General features: G+C 37.3%; 1 protein-coding gene across 1 annotated transcript in view; it reads left to right on the top strand.

The window, feature by feature from the left end:
* NR5A2 (nuclear receptor subfamily 5 group A member 2) overlaps positions 1-15,330 on the top strand; it is a 104,022-nt gene extending 88,692 nt beyond the window's left edge. Inside the window, exon 7 of the mRNA XM_032773492.2 lies at positions 12,442-15,330. Within this exon, the coding sequence (XP_032629383.1) occupies positions 12,442-12,689 (248 nt within the window). The 3' untranslated portion in view covers positions 12,690-15,330. The remainder of the gene's footprint in view (positions 1-12,441) is intronic.
* The last annotated feature ends 1,410 nt before the right edge of the window (positions 15,331-16,740 follow it).

The following is a 16,740-nucleotide window of genomic DNA, read 5'->3' as shown; positions in this document are numbered from 1 at the left end:
CTCGAGCCCTCTTTATAGTTGTAAAGTCTACATTGTGAAAAACACAGGTGCTACCAATAAAGACTATTCCATATGTAATAATAGTAAAGGTCAAGTTTTTCATTGATAAATTATGTAAAAATAATCAAACTTTATTACCACTATTGTTGTTACACATTAGCATAGCACATTACTGAACCATAACAATTATACAAATCTTTATTCTCATTATGGTAACTACTTGCCAGATATAGCAAAATAGATATTATGAACAACAAACCCCCCTACTATTAGCACTGAATGCATGGAAAAGAGTGAGGCTGTCATTCCATTCTTAACACACCTCATTGTATCTATCTATCTATCTATCTATATATCCAGGTTCTGATGGATGCTATGATGCCTGATAAGACTTTCCATGTTGTGGGGAGGCAGGTTATTGGCCGGTAGTTGGCCGGTTCTGTCCCCTTGCAGGGGTCTTTCATGATCAGCACTGTCCTTCCTTGTGTTAGCCAGGTTGGGTGGGAGCCTGCTGCTAGCAGCTGGTTCATCTGTGCTGCTAGGCGTTCATGCACTGCTGTTAGTTTCTTTAGCCAGTAGGTGTGGATCATGTCTGGTCCAGGTGCTGTCCAGCTCTTCATGTTCTTGACCCGCTGCTGGATGTCTTCTACTGTGATGGTGACTGGTTTCTGTTCTGGGAGATTGCTGTGCTCTGTTCTCAGGTCCTGCAGCCACTTTGCACTGGTGTTATGAGTCTTCTCTTTCTCCCATATGTTCTTCCAGTACTGTTCAGTTTCTGCTGCTGGTGGCTCTGCTGTTATTGTGTTGTTGCACTGCAGTTGGGAGTACACCTTGGATGGTTCTTTGGAGAACAGGGCATTTACTTTTTTGGCCTCTGCTTCTCTAGTGTATCTCCTTAGCCTGGTAGCCAGTGCTGTGAGCCTTTGTTTAGCAGTCTCTAGGGCTTCAGATGGAGTCAGGCCCTTGTATTTTTTCAGTAGCCAAGTCTTATCCTTAATCTCTACACCCTTCTGTAGTTCCACCAGCTGACTAACTTCTCTCCGAGTCGCCTTGATCTTATCCTCCAACCTCATTTTCCAGGGTGGGTACATACTGTTGTTCTTCTTGATCGTGTAGCCAAGCATCTCCAGGATTACAGAGGCTGTAGCGTATACCAGTTCATTGGTTTGAGTTATGGTGGTAGTAGGGATTGTCATGAGGGCTCTATTGGCATCTTCTAACATACTATCTGATGGTACTTCTCCACTGAGCCTTGGTAATCGGTCTCGAGGATTGACTGTAGCTAGTTTCTCCATGATCTTATGCCTCATATCAGCTGCTGTGCTCTGCAATGGAGGGGGTGGCAGTGAAGTTTCAGCTTCAGGTGTGGGCTGCACATCCACTTGTTCTTCCAGGTCTTCTTGAGTCTGGGATGCAATGTGGAGTTGGTCTATCTCAAGCTGTGAGAGCAGCTTCCTCTTTACTATGTTGAAGCGTTGGGTAACTAGCTGTTTCTCAGTAAGTGTGGATGTAGGTCTTTTGTCCATCCACAGTCCCCTCATACGTTTCATATATATATAAAGTAAGAGCTACAATGGCTAATGTACTTTGAGAATTTTTTTGGTCAGTATCCCTGCTGCTCCCTCTGCCACATGCTTTGGAGGGCAGAAGACAAAAATCACACTATGGATTTACTGTCTGTCATATACAAAATACATTTCCCCAGGCACTTGGATGAATTAATAATTTAAACAATGTCAAAAAATTATTGATAAGAACATGGCTTTAATGACCTTGTTAGGAAATCACTTTGACAATGGATATTTTCCCCCCAGAAATAAGATGCTGGTTGGTCCCTGAACTAATTTTCCTTCATTTTGGCCCCTGGCTTTGTAATCTTGCCATGTAGAAATGTCAGGGCCTGATCCTCATCCCATTGAAATGGATGACAAAAGTTCCACTGATTTCCATGGTGTGGGATTGGGACCAGGAAAGTGAACGGTGAACATAGTGAGTGTGTCTGCACTGTTTTGTTGCTGCAGTGATGCTCCCAAACAAAGCTGCGAGTGGGCTCCGTCCTGCAGAGCACTCTGGTCCAGATTCAGCAAAGCCCTTAGCGCACACATTAAGTTAAGCATACACTTAACTGTTTTGCTAGGTTGGGACCAGAGTGCTCAGCCTCTTGAAGGACTGAGCCCTTTAAGGTAAGAGCTAAAATGTTCAGGTGAATACAAACAAAAGACTAAACAAGAAATGTCATTTGCTTAATGGAAAAAACATTTCCACTCACATTGTAGAATGTGCAAAACTTCAAAAAAGTACAAATGGTCTGTGACTGTGTTCCATTAGGAGAGGGCTGCGTGTTACCATACCACACAGAATATATTGCTATGGTTAGCACTTAAAACTTATACAAACTTAAAGCTACCTATCAACCAGACTCCACAGTACACCTAAATATTTATGTTCTTCATCTGTATTTTTTTTGTTGTTTTTTGGTTCTCTTTTAATTACTAAATTAGGTATCTATTATGTTGGCAGAAAAACATGGCACAATACAGGATCTCTGAGATTAGTAAATCACTAAAACAGTTTTACTATAAGCTATATTTTCTCATTTTAAAGAAAAGACATTACAATTCTTGTTCTTGCAGGGATTTGGTTACATTGAATGGCATTGTGTAGCCAAACAAGTTTCACAGAATAGTACAAAAGTAAAAGTAGTATGAAGCTCTACTCTTACCTATAGAGCATCATAATATAACTGGCTGGCCTAACATTTTAGCCAAGTTGATAAAAGTTTTAAATGTAATAATTAAATGTAAATACAGTCCTGATCCAAAAACCAGAAGAATGCCTTTAAGCTAATATTTATAACAAGAACTGTTTGACTGAGCTCTCTTGTAAATTTTATCATACCTGAGGCAGTTTTCCTCATTCGATTAGCTGAAAACTGAATTTATCCCGAGGCAAACCAGACATCTAGTGCAGGCTAAATTCAGCAACTGGAGCTTAAATTTGGCTTAATATATCCCCACTTGAATCTGCCTGTTTAATTCTCTTTCACATGATAACATGGCTTATTCATAGTCTGGACTTATCACCTGAACAAACTGAACATCATATCTTATTCTAATAGAATAAGAAAACTTCGCAAAAACACAAAAGTTTCGGAATGAAAATCAAACGCAAACTTAGGTTTCAAAAAAATGTTTTGTAAAGGTCTACAAGATTAGCACAGAGAGGTTTTTCCCTAAGGAACACTGCTTTTTATGATCATGCATTTTTCATAGAGACAGATGGGCTTTATAAAAGGATACAGCCTGCTACTCAAGAGGGTTTCAGTGACAGCTGCACTTCTGTGTTCTAACCACAGTAGAAATTTATATAGGCTATATTTTCACAAAACATTTGTTCTTCTTCTTTGGTCATATTCATTCCTGGTGTAATTTCACTGACTAAAGTGGAACTACACCTGAAATTAATCTGCCCATTATTCCTCTAATAAACAGTGTTTAGTTAGTAAAGGGGAAATATAATATTCCAACTTCCTCCCCTAAAATGCCTATCTAAAAAAAAATTGTTTCTTTATTCCAAACATTCAATACCTTCCCATCCAAGGAATGTATATTTCCTCATTCCTCTAGGTTTTATTGTGGTTTGTCATCAACTAAATATAACATCTTATTTACCTTTGTGCTCAGCTTCAAGACTTTTGAAACATTGCTCCAACCACCATTTCCAGGAATTTCCTAAATAATTACACTGATTTTAAATATTCATAACCTACAAATTGTAAACATTATATCTTGACAAATCAGGTCCCTATGACTACCATTAGTTCAGTCAACAGCTCTTGAAACAAAGAGGCCCTGAGAAGAAAGTTTTACAAACTATTCTTCAAGAATGAGTTGCACACACAATTTGGTCTCACCTATTCTTATTTTTTTTAGCTCTTTCATTCAAAATCTGATCCTATTTCCTACTTTTATCAAATGTGGTACTTTACTCCTAATTTACTTAAAGGAAGTTATACACTGAATAGATTAGGACACATTTGGTTACAGAAATGTTTGGAAGCCTGCTGCTAAGGTGAATTATTGGGCCAATGAAATCATTAGCTTGCTTAGAAGTACAAATATTTGCCATATTTGGTAAGCTGAATATTTCTAGCCAATAATCATACTGTGAACAGGAGACTTTTCTAGGAGTCAAGTAATATGGGTTCTAATCTCTGTTTGTGTCTACACTTATGGCAACATGTAGAGTACAGACACTGCACACCCAGCTAGCACTATAAACATCAATGGAGACAGTGAGACACAACTTACATGAGTACTGTGCCCCACATGCCTGAACCCCCAGTGTACATACCCTACACTGTCCACACAGCTCTCTGCATGCCCAAGTAGAGCCTCTCATGTCTTATTTTTAGCAGTGTAGTGTCTTGCTGCCAGACGCTTTCCACACCACCTCCCTGGCAGCAAGACACTACACTGCTAAAATAATAAATGGCTCTGGCAGCAGTTCACTCAGTTTCCGCACCACCTCCCTGCTGCCAGATCCTTCCCCCGCTACCAGAGCCTTTCACTGTAGCACATAGCTACACGCCGCAATAACAAGTATGGACCCCACCTGCCTTCTTTCCCTGTGGCAGGTAGTGACACGTTTAATGCCTGCAGTGTACCCGCCACCATACATGTAGATAAAGTCTATTCTCTGCCATAGATTCCCTCTATGACCTTCAGCAAGTCACTTCTGCCCAAATTTTCCAAAATATCCTATAATTTTGCATGTTCAACTTTAGAAACCTATGGAGAGTCTTATTTTTCATAGACCCTAAAATATCATAGTTGCTATTCAAGCTTGCATATGGAAAGACACAGTCCCTGTCTTCAAGGGTATATAGTTTAGAGAGATAAAAATAAATAATGTAGGGAAAGGATGCAAGTTACAAGCATGTGGTCACCGGAATGTATGACACATGGTTTATTAGTTCCAGGTTTGCTTGTTTCATTCTTTAGATGGGCAGCTAGAAGAATAATGAAGAAATAAATTGGACAGAAGGAAGGGAGGGAAGAGGTGAAGGCATGAGGAGAAAAGAGAAGAGGAAAGAAAGAGGAGAAAGTGGGAGGTTCAAGCATCTGACTGCTGATAGGCCAAAAAAAGTCCAAGTGTAAATGTCAATTGTGACCTCAGGAGGCTGAGGCTGAAGGGTGCTTCAGCTGCTGCGTATGTGGTAAGGAGGCAGAAGGAGAACGAAAGTCTTTAATAGAGCACCCAAGCAGTTTGTGTACATCAACTATACTACTGTATTTGTCCATACATTTTCCCTACAACTGAGTCCTTTGAGAAACAGCGTTTAATATATTTAAGAATTTTATCTATGGCCCACTGAAGTCAATAGGGATTGGAGGAGGACTTAAATTAATTTCTACTTTGAAAAATTCTCCTCTCATATCTTAAAATGTTGATAATATCAGCACTCTCATTTGTGGAACTAGAGTAGGAGCTGAGAACTCCAAAGTCCAGAGAGGCAGGAGTGGAATTATGGGTTCTGTGCATGTGCATGGCCAGTTGGTTCATGTGATGTGGACAGGAGTGGCTGGTGAAATGAAGTAATAAAAATTAATTAACATTCTTTGAAAAGTACTTACACAGCTCCTGCACAGTAACCATTTTTCAAAGTTAAATCTCTCATTCCCTTTCATTTTTCTTTTCAAAATTCCCAAACCAGTGAGAGCTCTCTACAGAGTAATAGCACACCAAATTTCAGTGTTTCAAGTTTGGAACATGAGGCAGGGGGGAATCTCTCTGAAACTTAAATATTTCCCCCCTCTAAAGGCCAGACCCATTTTTTGGAAAATATGCAAAAGCGTTTTCTTCAGAACCCTAGTGTGCTTGTGTTGTATGCAAAGTTTCAGCTTAGAGCACAATTTGATGACAGAGGTATGAACCCCTGAAAATTGAAGATTTAGTAGGAATACTGAGACTTTTACTGTGACTATAGGGCTGCTACGGGCAGCACTATAATAATTTTTTTGTCTTCATCTTCAGAAGTAAACTATAGAGAACACAAACTCTGTGTTTGACAGAATAGCTGTTGCTAGTTCTTGTAAAACATGTAATATATTCCAGAAGACCTAAGGGTGTACTCTCCAATAAGGATGGAAAAAGATGTGCGCCCCACTGTGAGCTCACAGTAAGGCTGTTTCATGTAAAAAGTTGGTAATTAGTCCCTGAGTGAATAAAGTAGATGAGATAAGAGATTGATTAGACTTACTGTAGCAACACAACATGCGTTTTCTAGTTGCTAGAATTTAAAGGGTGTATAGGTGGGCGAGGGGTCTATTTCTGCTTATTTTATTTTACAAGTTTTTAAATCTTGGAAACTAATATATTACATTAAGCTTAAACATGTGTACTTTAAAATCTAACTAAGAGATACAAAGATAGATAGGAGACATATAGACTGCAAAAAAACCTGAATTGGTTGAATAATTTTATAAAAAGTACTACAGATTTTCTTACTATACGTGTCAGGTGAATTTCATCCCAACTGATTTCAATGTGATGACTGGTGATTTATCCACATAGAACATTAGTGGTCATAGAATCTTTAGTCAGAAGATAAATATTTTTTATAATGAAATCAAATCTCTTTACCCAGAGGTACAACCACAAACATTAAAAAAATCCTATCATAATAGCTAGAATAAAAGAAAATCAAAATTATAGTTAAGTACCACATTATGAATAATCAGCTAAATACACAAGCATCAGGAAGCAGCAATGGGCCCAATAGTATAATAATCTTCTTTGCTCTAGCCCAGAGGTAGGCAACTTATGGCACGGATGCCGAAGGCGGCATGTGAGCTGATTTTCAGTGGCACTCACACTGCCCGGGTCCTGGCCACTTGTCCAGGGGATTGCATTTTATTTAATTTTAAATGAAGCTTCTTAAATATTTTTAAAACCTTATTTACTTTACATACAACAATAGTTTAGTTATATATTATAGACTTATAGAAAGAGACCTTCTAAGAACGTTAAAAATGTATTACTGGCACGCAAAACCTTAAATTAGGGTGAATAAATGAAGACTTGGCACACCACTTCTGAAAGGTTGCTGACCCCTGCTCTAGCCTTTAAAGCTGACGAAGACAACAGAAATACCGTACATTTTCTATTTTCCCTTCATTGTTTCTCATCCTTGTCTATCTCTTTAAAAAGTATTTACATTATTTATTACTGTAAAGGGTTCCATGAAAAAAATTATGAAGTAAATGCTATATTATATAGGGGTACTGGGCATCACAATGAAGCCTATATCATGTGTTCCCATGATATCAGTGCCTCATAATTATCTCCTGAGTTTTTCTACATTTGTTTTGCATAATTTTTGAGACCAAGAGGGTTTTCCAAGACCACAGACAACAGTAATACTTTATTAAGAATATCTCTCTAGAGCAAATGCATTAAGAAGTGTATTTTCAACTTGAATATGTGGCATTTTAGCCACAATACTATCACTCGTGTTTAATGTTATCGTTAATTGAAGTTATTTATATGGCATTCCTAGAATGGTTATCACCGGTCTATAGGAATGCTTAAAGCCCTGTGCACTGAGGTGAGAAAATATCACAGACACAAATTCTGTCCTCATTTCCATGCATCCTCCATTAAGTCAAATTGAGCCACTGAACTCACAAAGGGTAGCATAGGCGTAACAACATCATAGGTCACAGGCAGCACAAGTGTAACTGAGGGCAGGATGTAGCCCCACTGACTCCAAAATGATACTGGCACATCTGGCAGCAGAATATGTCTCTCAACAGCACATACTTTGCCTCCATATCTTAAACAAAAAACAAGAAAAAAACACCAACATATGAGTCAACAGTGTGATGCTGTTGCAAAAAAAGCATACATGATTCTGGGATACATTAACAGGTGTGTTGTGAGCAAGACACGAGAAGTCATTCTTCCGCTCTACTCTGCGCTGGTTAGGCTTCAGCTGGAATATTGTGTCCAGTTCTGGGCACTGTATTTCAAGAAAGATGTGGAGAAATTGGAGAGGGTACAGAGAAGAGCAACAAGAATGATTAAAGGTCTTGAGAACATGACCTATGAAGGAAGGCTGAAAGAATTGGGTTTGTTTAGTTTGGAAAAGAGAAGACTGAGAGGGGACATGATAGCAGTTTTCAGGTATCTAAAAGGGTGTCATCAGGAGGAGGGAGAAAACTTGTTCACCTTAGCCTCTAATGATAGAACAAGAAGCAATGGGCTTAAACTGCAGCAAGGGAGATTTAGGTTGGACATTAGGAAAAAGTTCCTAACTGTCAGGGTAGTTAAACACTGGAATAAATTGCCTAGGGAGGTTGTGGAATCTCCATCTCTGGAGATATTTAAGAGTAGGTTAGATAAATGTCTATCAGGGATGGTCTAGACAGTATTTGGTCCTGCCATGAGGGCAGGGGACTGGACTCGATGACCTCTCAAGGTCTCTTCCAGCCCTACAATCTATGAATCTATAAGGAGCATGTGTATTTTTAGACTTTGGTGGTTCTTCATCTCTGCTAAGAACTGAGTGGTTTTGTGCAGTTACAATTGAAAACACAAGTAATATTTAAGAACATAGAGCAGAAGTCAGGATTAAACTTGTGTTCTTTAAAAATAGTATAATAATTTAACCTAAAATAGGACCTAATCCAAAATTTATTGAAGGCAAAAGATGCCCATCAATTTTAGTAGGCTTTGGATCAGGCCCACAGTATCTGAAAGCAGCCATAGCTCAGAAGTTACATTTATAAGATGAAGTTTGACATACTGATTCTGTAACATCATTGTTCATTTAATATAGTCTAAACTGCAAACTCTCTATTTATCTGTTTGTCTTTTACTTCACCTGCAGTGTCTGTGGGAATTTCTTACATGGTAGCAGCAAACTAGTGATTGTATTTCACTTTTGAAAGTAAACCATTTTAAATAATTGTGATAGTTGGTAATGTTAGTATTCTTAACAACCTCTCAGAAGCATATTTAAGACAGATTTTTAAACCATTGCAGAATTGCAAAATACCTTGTGCATGTCGTCACTCTTCTAAAAAGCAAATAGCAGTGGTAATTTATGCAGGGCAGTACAACTTTTCACATTTAATTCTGTGTACTTTGTTTTCTGTAGACTAGAGAAAATGAAATTATGTCATTTCCCACACAAGATGTTACAAAGAGAAAAAGTGATTAATTACAGCCACCTGGAGGACATCTAGTTTGCAATTATGAGCATTGAAACAATGTCTTTAAAAACAATGCATGGTATATTTTTATAATATATTGTAGACCTGATTATCCAAAGATCTCTGGGGACACCAGAAAACTTTGGGTAACTGAGGGTTTGGATAACTAGGAGAGGTGGCTGATCAGGCTTTGAAGTCTGGTTTCTAGAACCCCCAGCCATGGACAGAACCTGCTCCAATTTTAGGGATTTCCCACTGGCTTCCTTAAGGCCAGCCAGCAATTCAGGAGGAGGTTCTGCTCCCAGTTGCTCAGGCCTGCAGCACAATAAAGAGGAGGGAGGTTGATTAGTGAACTCAGTTCAGTGTAGAGGCATAGGCTGTTCCTCTCTTCAGACAGAGAGGTACGCCTTGGTAACAGGAGGCCTCATACACACAGTCAAACTAGCACTTTGAAGGAGCAAGATGCAGAGTAACCACAGAGGGAAACTTGATATTTTCAGCAGAAGAGTGCAGCTGCTGCATGTCAGTCTCCGCAGCAGGTAGGGGGACCAGATGTCCCAATTTTATAGGGACAGTCCCAATTTTTGGGTCTTTTTCTTATATAGGCTCCTATTACCCCTCACCTCCATTCCAATTATTCACATTTGCGGTCTGGTCACCCTAGCATCAGGCATACATAGTAGGGATTTGGGGCTATGGGACAAACCACCTAGAGAGCTGTGTATACTACTGTAGCTCCAAGTCTGCAGTAATGGCCATGCAGAAACTTCAGGGTGGTTCAGACCTTGTTGCCTGGTTGGAATGGAAAAATTCTGTCCTTCAATCACCTCCAAAGTCCTCCTGCACAGAGCAGAATTTATTTGGGCTCTGCCCAGAAACCAGGCTTTGCTCCATCAGAAGCACTTTCAGGAATAGGGCCGATGGACCCACTTTCTGGCATGTAGCCTGAAAAATTGATTTGGGCTGCAAAGCGTAGCAGTCATGGGTAGCAGGTTCTTTCTCTAGTAGCTACACACATTATTATTTAATAAATGAAATTGGTGAATCACATGAATAGAGTTTTTATTTAATAACCAAAGTACCCAAATCATTCATGCAACCGAACAAAAAATCAGATGCCTAGAAACAGCCAGTCCCTAGTGCTGCCATACTCAAACTTCTGAAGACATAGGAAACAGATAAAAATAGACAGTCAGTGGAATACACCATAATCTGGAAGTGATGGTGCAGTTTACATCAGTTTCTCAGGTGCTCACCAAAGATCAGATACTCCCCTTCTTTATACCCCTTTGTTTCCTTGCATCTACACATGACTGGGACCATATTCGACAATGGTTCGGCCCCTACCCATTCATTATGTTCTTGAAAACATATGTTTTTTGGAATGCTGGCTACCCATAATGAACGTTCTGTGGTTGGCCTCACTGTTGTATCAAAAGTAGTGGGCAAGGGGTTGACCTATCAGTGCAGTCAGCTCCATGGATATATGTATCCCAAAATCCCACAAAAAAGGCTATTCTATAACTTGTTTTTCACTTCTGCGTGGCTAACTTGCTTGTCACAAGATACAAATCACAAAAAGTCCCAAAACTGGTGACCCTAGGTGACTTCTTAATGCTAACTTCTGATTTAGTTATGCCAACTCTTACAGGCCTTGCTATGTCTCACCTTTTTACCAAGCCTGTAATTTATACTGTATGTTCATTTACTTGCATTTCAAGCACTCTTATCCTTACTCTTACCTATTAAAAGCATTAAAACACATTCTAGCATTAAAATAAATTGGGTCAAAGCTTGGGCTTGAGTGCCACATGTATCCCAGGCCATTGGTGGGTTTGGGGGGGCCAAAACCCATTCTTGCTCTGCATAGTGAAAAACTCCATTCATCTCCCTTCAGCAATAAGATTTCAAGGAGACTCCACAGGTGGGAATTCAGCATGTTTCCCGGCCTACTATCCTGGAAAAACCTGCATAGGAGAAAATTTGGCCTCTAAGTTCATGTTAATTACATTGTTATTGTGTTTCTTGTTAACATTCATTCATGTCATAATGTTATGCTGACAACCAAGACATGTTCTCACAGCAACTGCATCTTGACCACTGCGTATGTAAATATAAAGCTGTCAATTTAACTGCATCTGGTGAATACATGTAAGCAGGATGATTTTAGTTATCCTGAAAATTTTAATTTCTAGATCTTTTTGTTTTAGTTTCTAACTATGCTTTCCATTAGTGTTGTCTTTTGCATTGAACAGAACTTTAATTTACACTTTTTTGAATACAAAAAAAATCAGCATTTCAAGGACTATAATACTGCAATGTAGACATCAAAATAAGTATGCCACCAAACTACCTTTTATGGAAATAAAACAGATATGAAAAGCTCAGTACACCATCAACTTCAACATACCTAGAGAGCTCAGAGGTGCGGTATAGTAACTGTAGATAATATGTTGTTAGAATGAACAATCTGCCAGTGCCCACCTCACCAGTGTGAATGACAGTTGTCCAATAGCAAAGGAGATCAATGTATCAGAATTTATAAACCTTATTCAGGTTAAAGGGAACTTATCTTTTATTCTGTCGAAAGGACATGAGTTTTATTTTATAAAGATCATTAGTCATTGAAATATATATTTTAGAGAGTTTCTAGTAGGTAAGATTATTTTGGCAGTCACTGGAGTGTACCAGATGGTTCATTAGCATAGGCAAGACAAGTCAAAGGCTTTCAGAATCATTTAGAAAATGTCAAACAGAAACAAGAACCTTGTCACTTTTTATTAGAATTAACTACATCATACCCTGGACACAGACTTCACCTTGGGTCAGAAAAATTAATACAGAATTATATGAATTGTTTAATATACTGGGTTAAAGATAGGTCTTCCTCTGGGGACTCATTTGCTGGCAATATATTATGGTCATCTACTTCAGAAATCTTCAGCCTTCCCTTTTGTAAGCTATGAAAAGAGTTGACCTTGCTCAAAATCCATTGGTGTCTAATTGATTTGAGGAATATGCAAAATTTCAACAAGACAGTCTGCTAGAGTTCTTTTGTGATCATTTTCCCAGGAAAATTGGGGAATGGATTTACTGAATATTGAGCAGCATGTAAAATATGCTTTTGTCAAGAGAAAAAAAAACAGTCTGTAAGTAAAACACTGCTTTAGTAAACAGGAATTCAAATGCAATTGAAATGTTACTTTCTTTTTCCTCCCATCAGATGTCAAAAACCTTGAGAACTTCCAGCTTGTGGAAGGTGTTCAGGAACAAGTTAATGCTGCTCTGCTGGACTATACAATGTGCAACTATCCACAACAGACAGACAAATTTGGGCAACTTCTCCTGCGACTACCAGAAATCCGGGCCATCAGTATGCAGGCCGAAGAATACCTCTACTACAAACACCTGAATGGGGATGTGCCATGTAATAACCTTCTCATTGAAATGCTGCATGCAAAGAGAGCATAAATTATGCCCATTAGAGCTTCTGCTTTCAAGAAAAAAAAAATTCTGAACTGCTCCAAGCAACGCTAATTAAAAACTTGGTTTTAAGACTGCAAAATGGTATAATAATCAAATACTTAATAGTAAATAAGTGATGTATCAGGGTATTTGTATTGCAAACTGTGAATCAAATGCTACACATCCCCAAAGGAATCTGTATAGGACTTTGTACTGGAATGAAACAAGCTTATAAGTGGATCTATCACCAATGTCAACATGAAAAAAAACGGAACAGTTCTTGTATATTTAACTTTTCTGATCGCCACTATGAAGAAATTTAGGAACAAACTGATCTGTGTTATTAAGCTAATATAGTGGAGAAATTGAGTGCACTAAAATCCTTCATTGTACAGCAGGACTTCTAAAACAACTCTAAAGGATGCAAAACTGCACCAACAACAACTTCTATCATCCTTCCAAGGACCCAACACTTACTTTGCCTGTGATAAATGTTGTGGCACCTATTCAATCTGTAATAAAGGTCTGGAGTAGCCACATACTATATAGTAGCTCCACCAAATCATAAAAGCCTGGCTTTGAATGTCTGTGTCTCAGGCCTGCAAATAGATAACATGAAGAGTCTGTTAATAAGTTAGCTTGACATTCTTAATATGTTCTGAAGTTTGTTTTTTGTGTGTTCATGTAATTAAATCAGGCAGTATCCCTCTTCTACTAATATTCCATGGGATGGCTATAAAACATCACAAATCGTTTCTCCAAGGCAAGTTTGCTAATTCAACCATGTTTCAATTACAGTATCAAAAATGTGGCTGTGGCATTGTCTAAGATTTTCATGCCAAATAATTTTGCTGAAGTTTTTCAGTCTGTTAGCCATCCTGTTTAAAGTTAGTTTCTTGTAAAAATAAATAAAATCTTCTCAGATTTCAAATGGTAACATTGCTAAATAATGCAAGTCAACATCTAAAGCACATTTAGCTATGCAAAAAAAACCACAACAATCAAAATGTATGAGCTGATCAAGTCAAACTGCTTGCTAAGAAGTGATCTTTAAAATTATCAAGAAAAGACAAAAGTACTTTTTAAACACATAATTTAATTTTAAAAAAAAAGTTAGGTAATTAAAATATTCTACATGGGTAAAGAAGAGTGATACTGCCATATCTATGTAGACCAAAGTCTGCTGCAGAACAAATATTGGAGAAGGACAAATAATCACATCTCTGTCCAAATGAAGATATCAGTATTATAACATGTAGTGCCACAGTTATGGAAGTCTTGCCTTATTTCATTATCCTAAAAGGTAACTGGGCAAATGTGGATCAACATATGTTTAAAATAGAGTATTAATACTTTACATTAAAAAGAACCCTAGTGTTTACATTCTTTAGGTCCTGTGGGGAAAAAATCTGTAATAAGATTGCAAAGAAGTGATTCCCTTAGTGTTGCTTTCTGATTGGTAATTATTTTACCAGTACTGAATTACTGTATGTCGTGAGACACTAAAATCAAAAAGGGAATCTCGTTTAAACTTTAATTTTTTGAGATTATCGGCTGCACAATCACTTGTAGAAACTGTATAAACTCCTAATCCCTTAATTTTTTTTTCCATGAAGATTGCTGGCTTTTGAATAGTTTATTTATATTGTATATCATAGTTTCCACTATAGACAATTATGTTGCTAATTTATTGGTCCTTGGTTTCATCTTTATATAAGATATAGCCAGAATGAAGAAGCCAAATATATGTGTTTACTGTAGCATGTCTTCAAGTTAGTGGAACATAGTTCAGGGACATACAAGGGTCTTTACAAATTAAAATCATTCACTTGATTAAATGTCTGTAAATCTTCATAATCCTAAATGTAGTTTATTTAAATCTATTGTAAATTATGTGACTTGTAGTTTCCTCTGGTTTATGTGAATTTAACAAGGTGCATTCTTATCTTAAATTCTTTTCCAAACATTGTACATTGTATACCAAAGACATCAGTTATTTCTGCATTAGTATAAAACAGATTATTTTAATCATCTGTATTAGTCATCTCTAATACTCTGTCCATGTGTAGGGTACAAACCTAGCTAAACCTAGCGTCAGCAGCACCTAGATGTCGGTCTCACATCATGGAATATCATTCATGCTTTTTTACAGATCAAATGTAATATGAAAACATTTCGCCTGACTATCATGTATAATCAATAGAGATGGAAGCATCACTTGAAAAAAACAAAAGGACTAAACTTATAGAAAGTAAGATGTGAATGGCATTTGGGGGTGGTAGTGAAGTTGCTGTGGTCACATGTACAACATGGGTATAATATTTCTTTTTCAAGTGTTCATATTCTGTAAATTCTTGATTTGTTTTTATGGAAACACTACAGTGAACCTCACTGAATATTAAAGCTTAAAAAATAAACAAAAATGTGTTGCTAACTGTATACACAGCACCATTATCTATATACAGGACAAGAGAACTAATATAACGATGTAAAAGACAAGCAACAACTTGCATACAATTTAATGGAAACAGTTTCAGATGAACTATAACATATATTAGCAGTACCTGTAGTTCCAAAAAACACTCCAGATTGCCCAAAGTTTTCAAACAAAAATCTCCCTAAGTTAATTGTTAACCACTTTGTAACCAGACATTTACTTATGACTGCCTTATTGATTGCAGGACATATTAGTAAAAGCAGACTGAAATACAAAGGTTTTGGCATTGCCTGGTTTATTATAGTTCTGTATTTGTAAACGGACAATCTGTAATGTCTGAATATTTGTATTACAGATGTTCTGCAGCTGCCTTGGATTTGAATCCATGCAACTTTTAGAATGTGCAATTAGTTACTTGTTGAAGTTGAAGTTCTCTTACTGTACCAGTGAAATACCTATTGTCATGTCAGTTCTTGCCAGGAGTTATGCATCACTAATGGATTTTTTTCAGTATTTCAATAAATATTGATATGCCCATCCTGATTACTTTAAAATTGTTTTACGATAATCCCATTGCATTGGGAACTAATTCCTAGTCAAATAAAAGTCAGTTACTCAAGCAGGAGTTAAAAAATATTGATGATGAGGCCAAAGAAAATGTGATGCAGAAAGGAATAGAAATTTGCATGTATGCAACATTAAATTCAGAACCTCAGATATCTTGATTAACATGGTGTAGATGCATATGCTGAATGCAATACACATGACTTGAAAGAGTGGATAAGACAAATCTTTCAAACTAGCATATTTATAGATACGTGTTTATACATGCATTCTTAAACAGCATTCTTAGTTTTCTAATAGTAGTTTGATATTCAATGTTACCTACAAAAAAAAATAAGAGAGAATCAATTAACAGCATTCAGGAGGACAGCAGAGCTCAAACTAACCTCTCAGCAATGTAAATACATGACAGGGCCAGGGGAAACTCCAGAGCTTCCAACATGACTGCCACAAGAATCTGCTAAAGAGACATATGTTGCTGCTACTAAAAAAATGATTTTGCCTGCCATTTCAAGAAGATGAGGAATAGTGATACACTATGATGTGTCAATAGAATCCTACTAATGAGATCAAACACACCAAGCCACAATTCCTTTTCTAGCTTACAAAGTGTTTTTTCTCTTAGGCCCTGATCAGGCTCCCACCGAAGTCAATGTTAAAACTTTAGCAGTGCAAAATTAGGTCTAGAATTAGTTATGTACAAATATTTTGCTTAAAAAGAAACACAAATTTTAAATTCACTAAAGATATACAAAATTAAAGATAATGTTGTGTAGCTTAGAGGTTGGAGGAATATGTTTTTATTTTGAAGGAGCATATATTACATGAAAATTTTGGATTGGCCCACACAGAAGATGTCAAATTTAGCAATTTACCATCACCAAAGAAAAAAAACTTCCTAATAGCAATATGAGTGATGTATTTCATATCCACAGTACACACAAACTAGGAGGGGATTTTAGCATTAACTAAGTTTGACATTGGTTCTGAAGCAAGCTGATGTATGTTTTTATTGCAAACATGCAAAGAGAGAGTTCAGTGTAATTCAGGTCAACA

The sequence above is a fragment of the Chelonoidis abingdonii genome, chromosome 7 (genome assembly GCF_003597395.2).
Source record: "Chelonoidis abingdonii isolate Lonesome George chromosome 7, CheloAbing_2.0, whole genome shotgun sequence".
Lineage (NCBI taxonomy): Eukaryota > Metazoa > Chordata > Testudines > Testudinidae > Chelonoidis > Chelonoidis abingdonii.
This window is presented reverse-complemented; position numbering and strand designations above follow the sequence as displayed.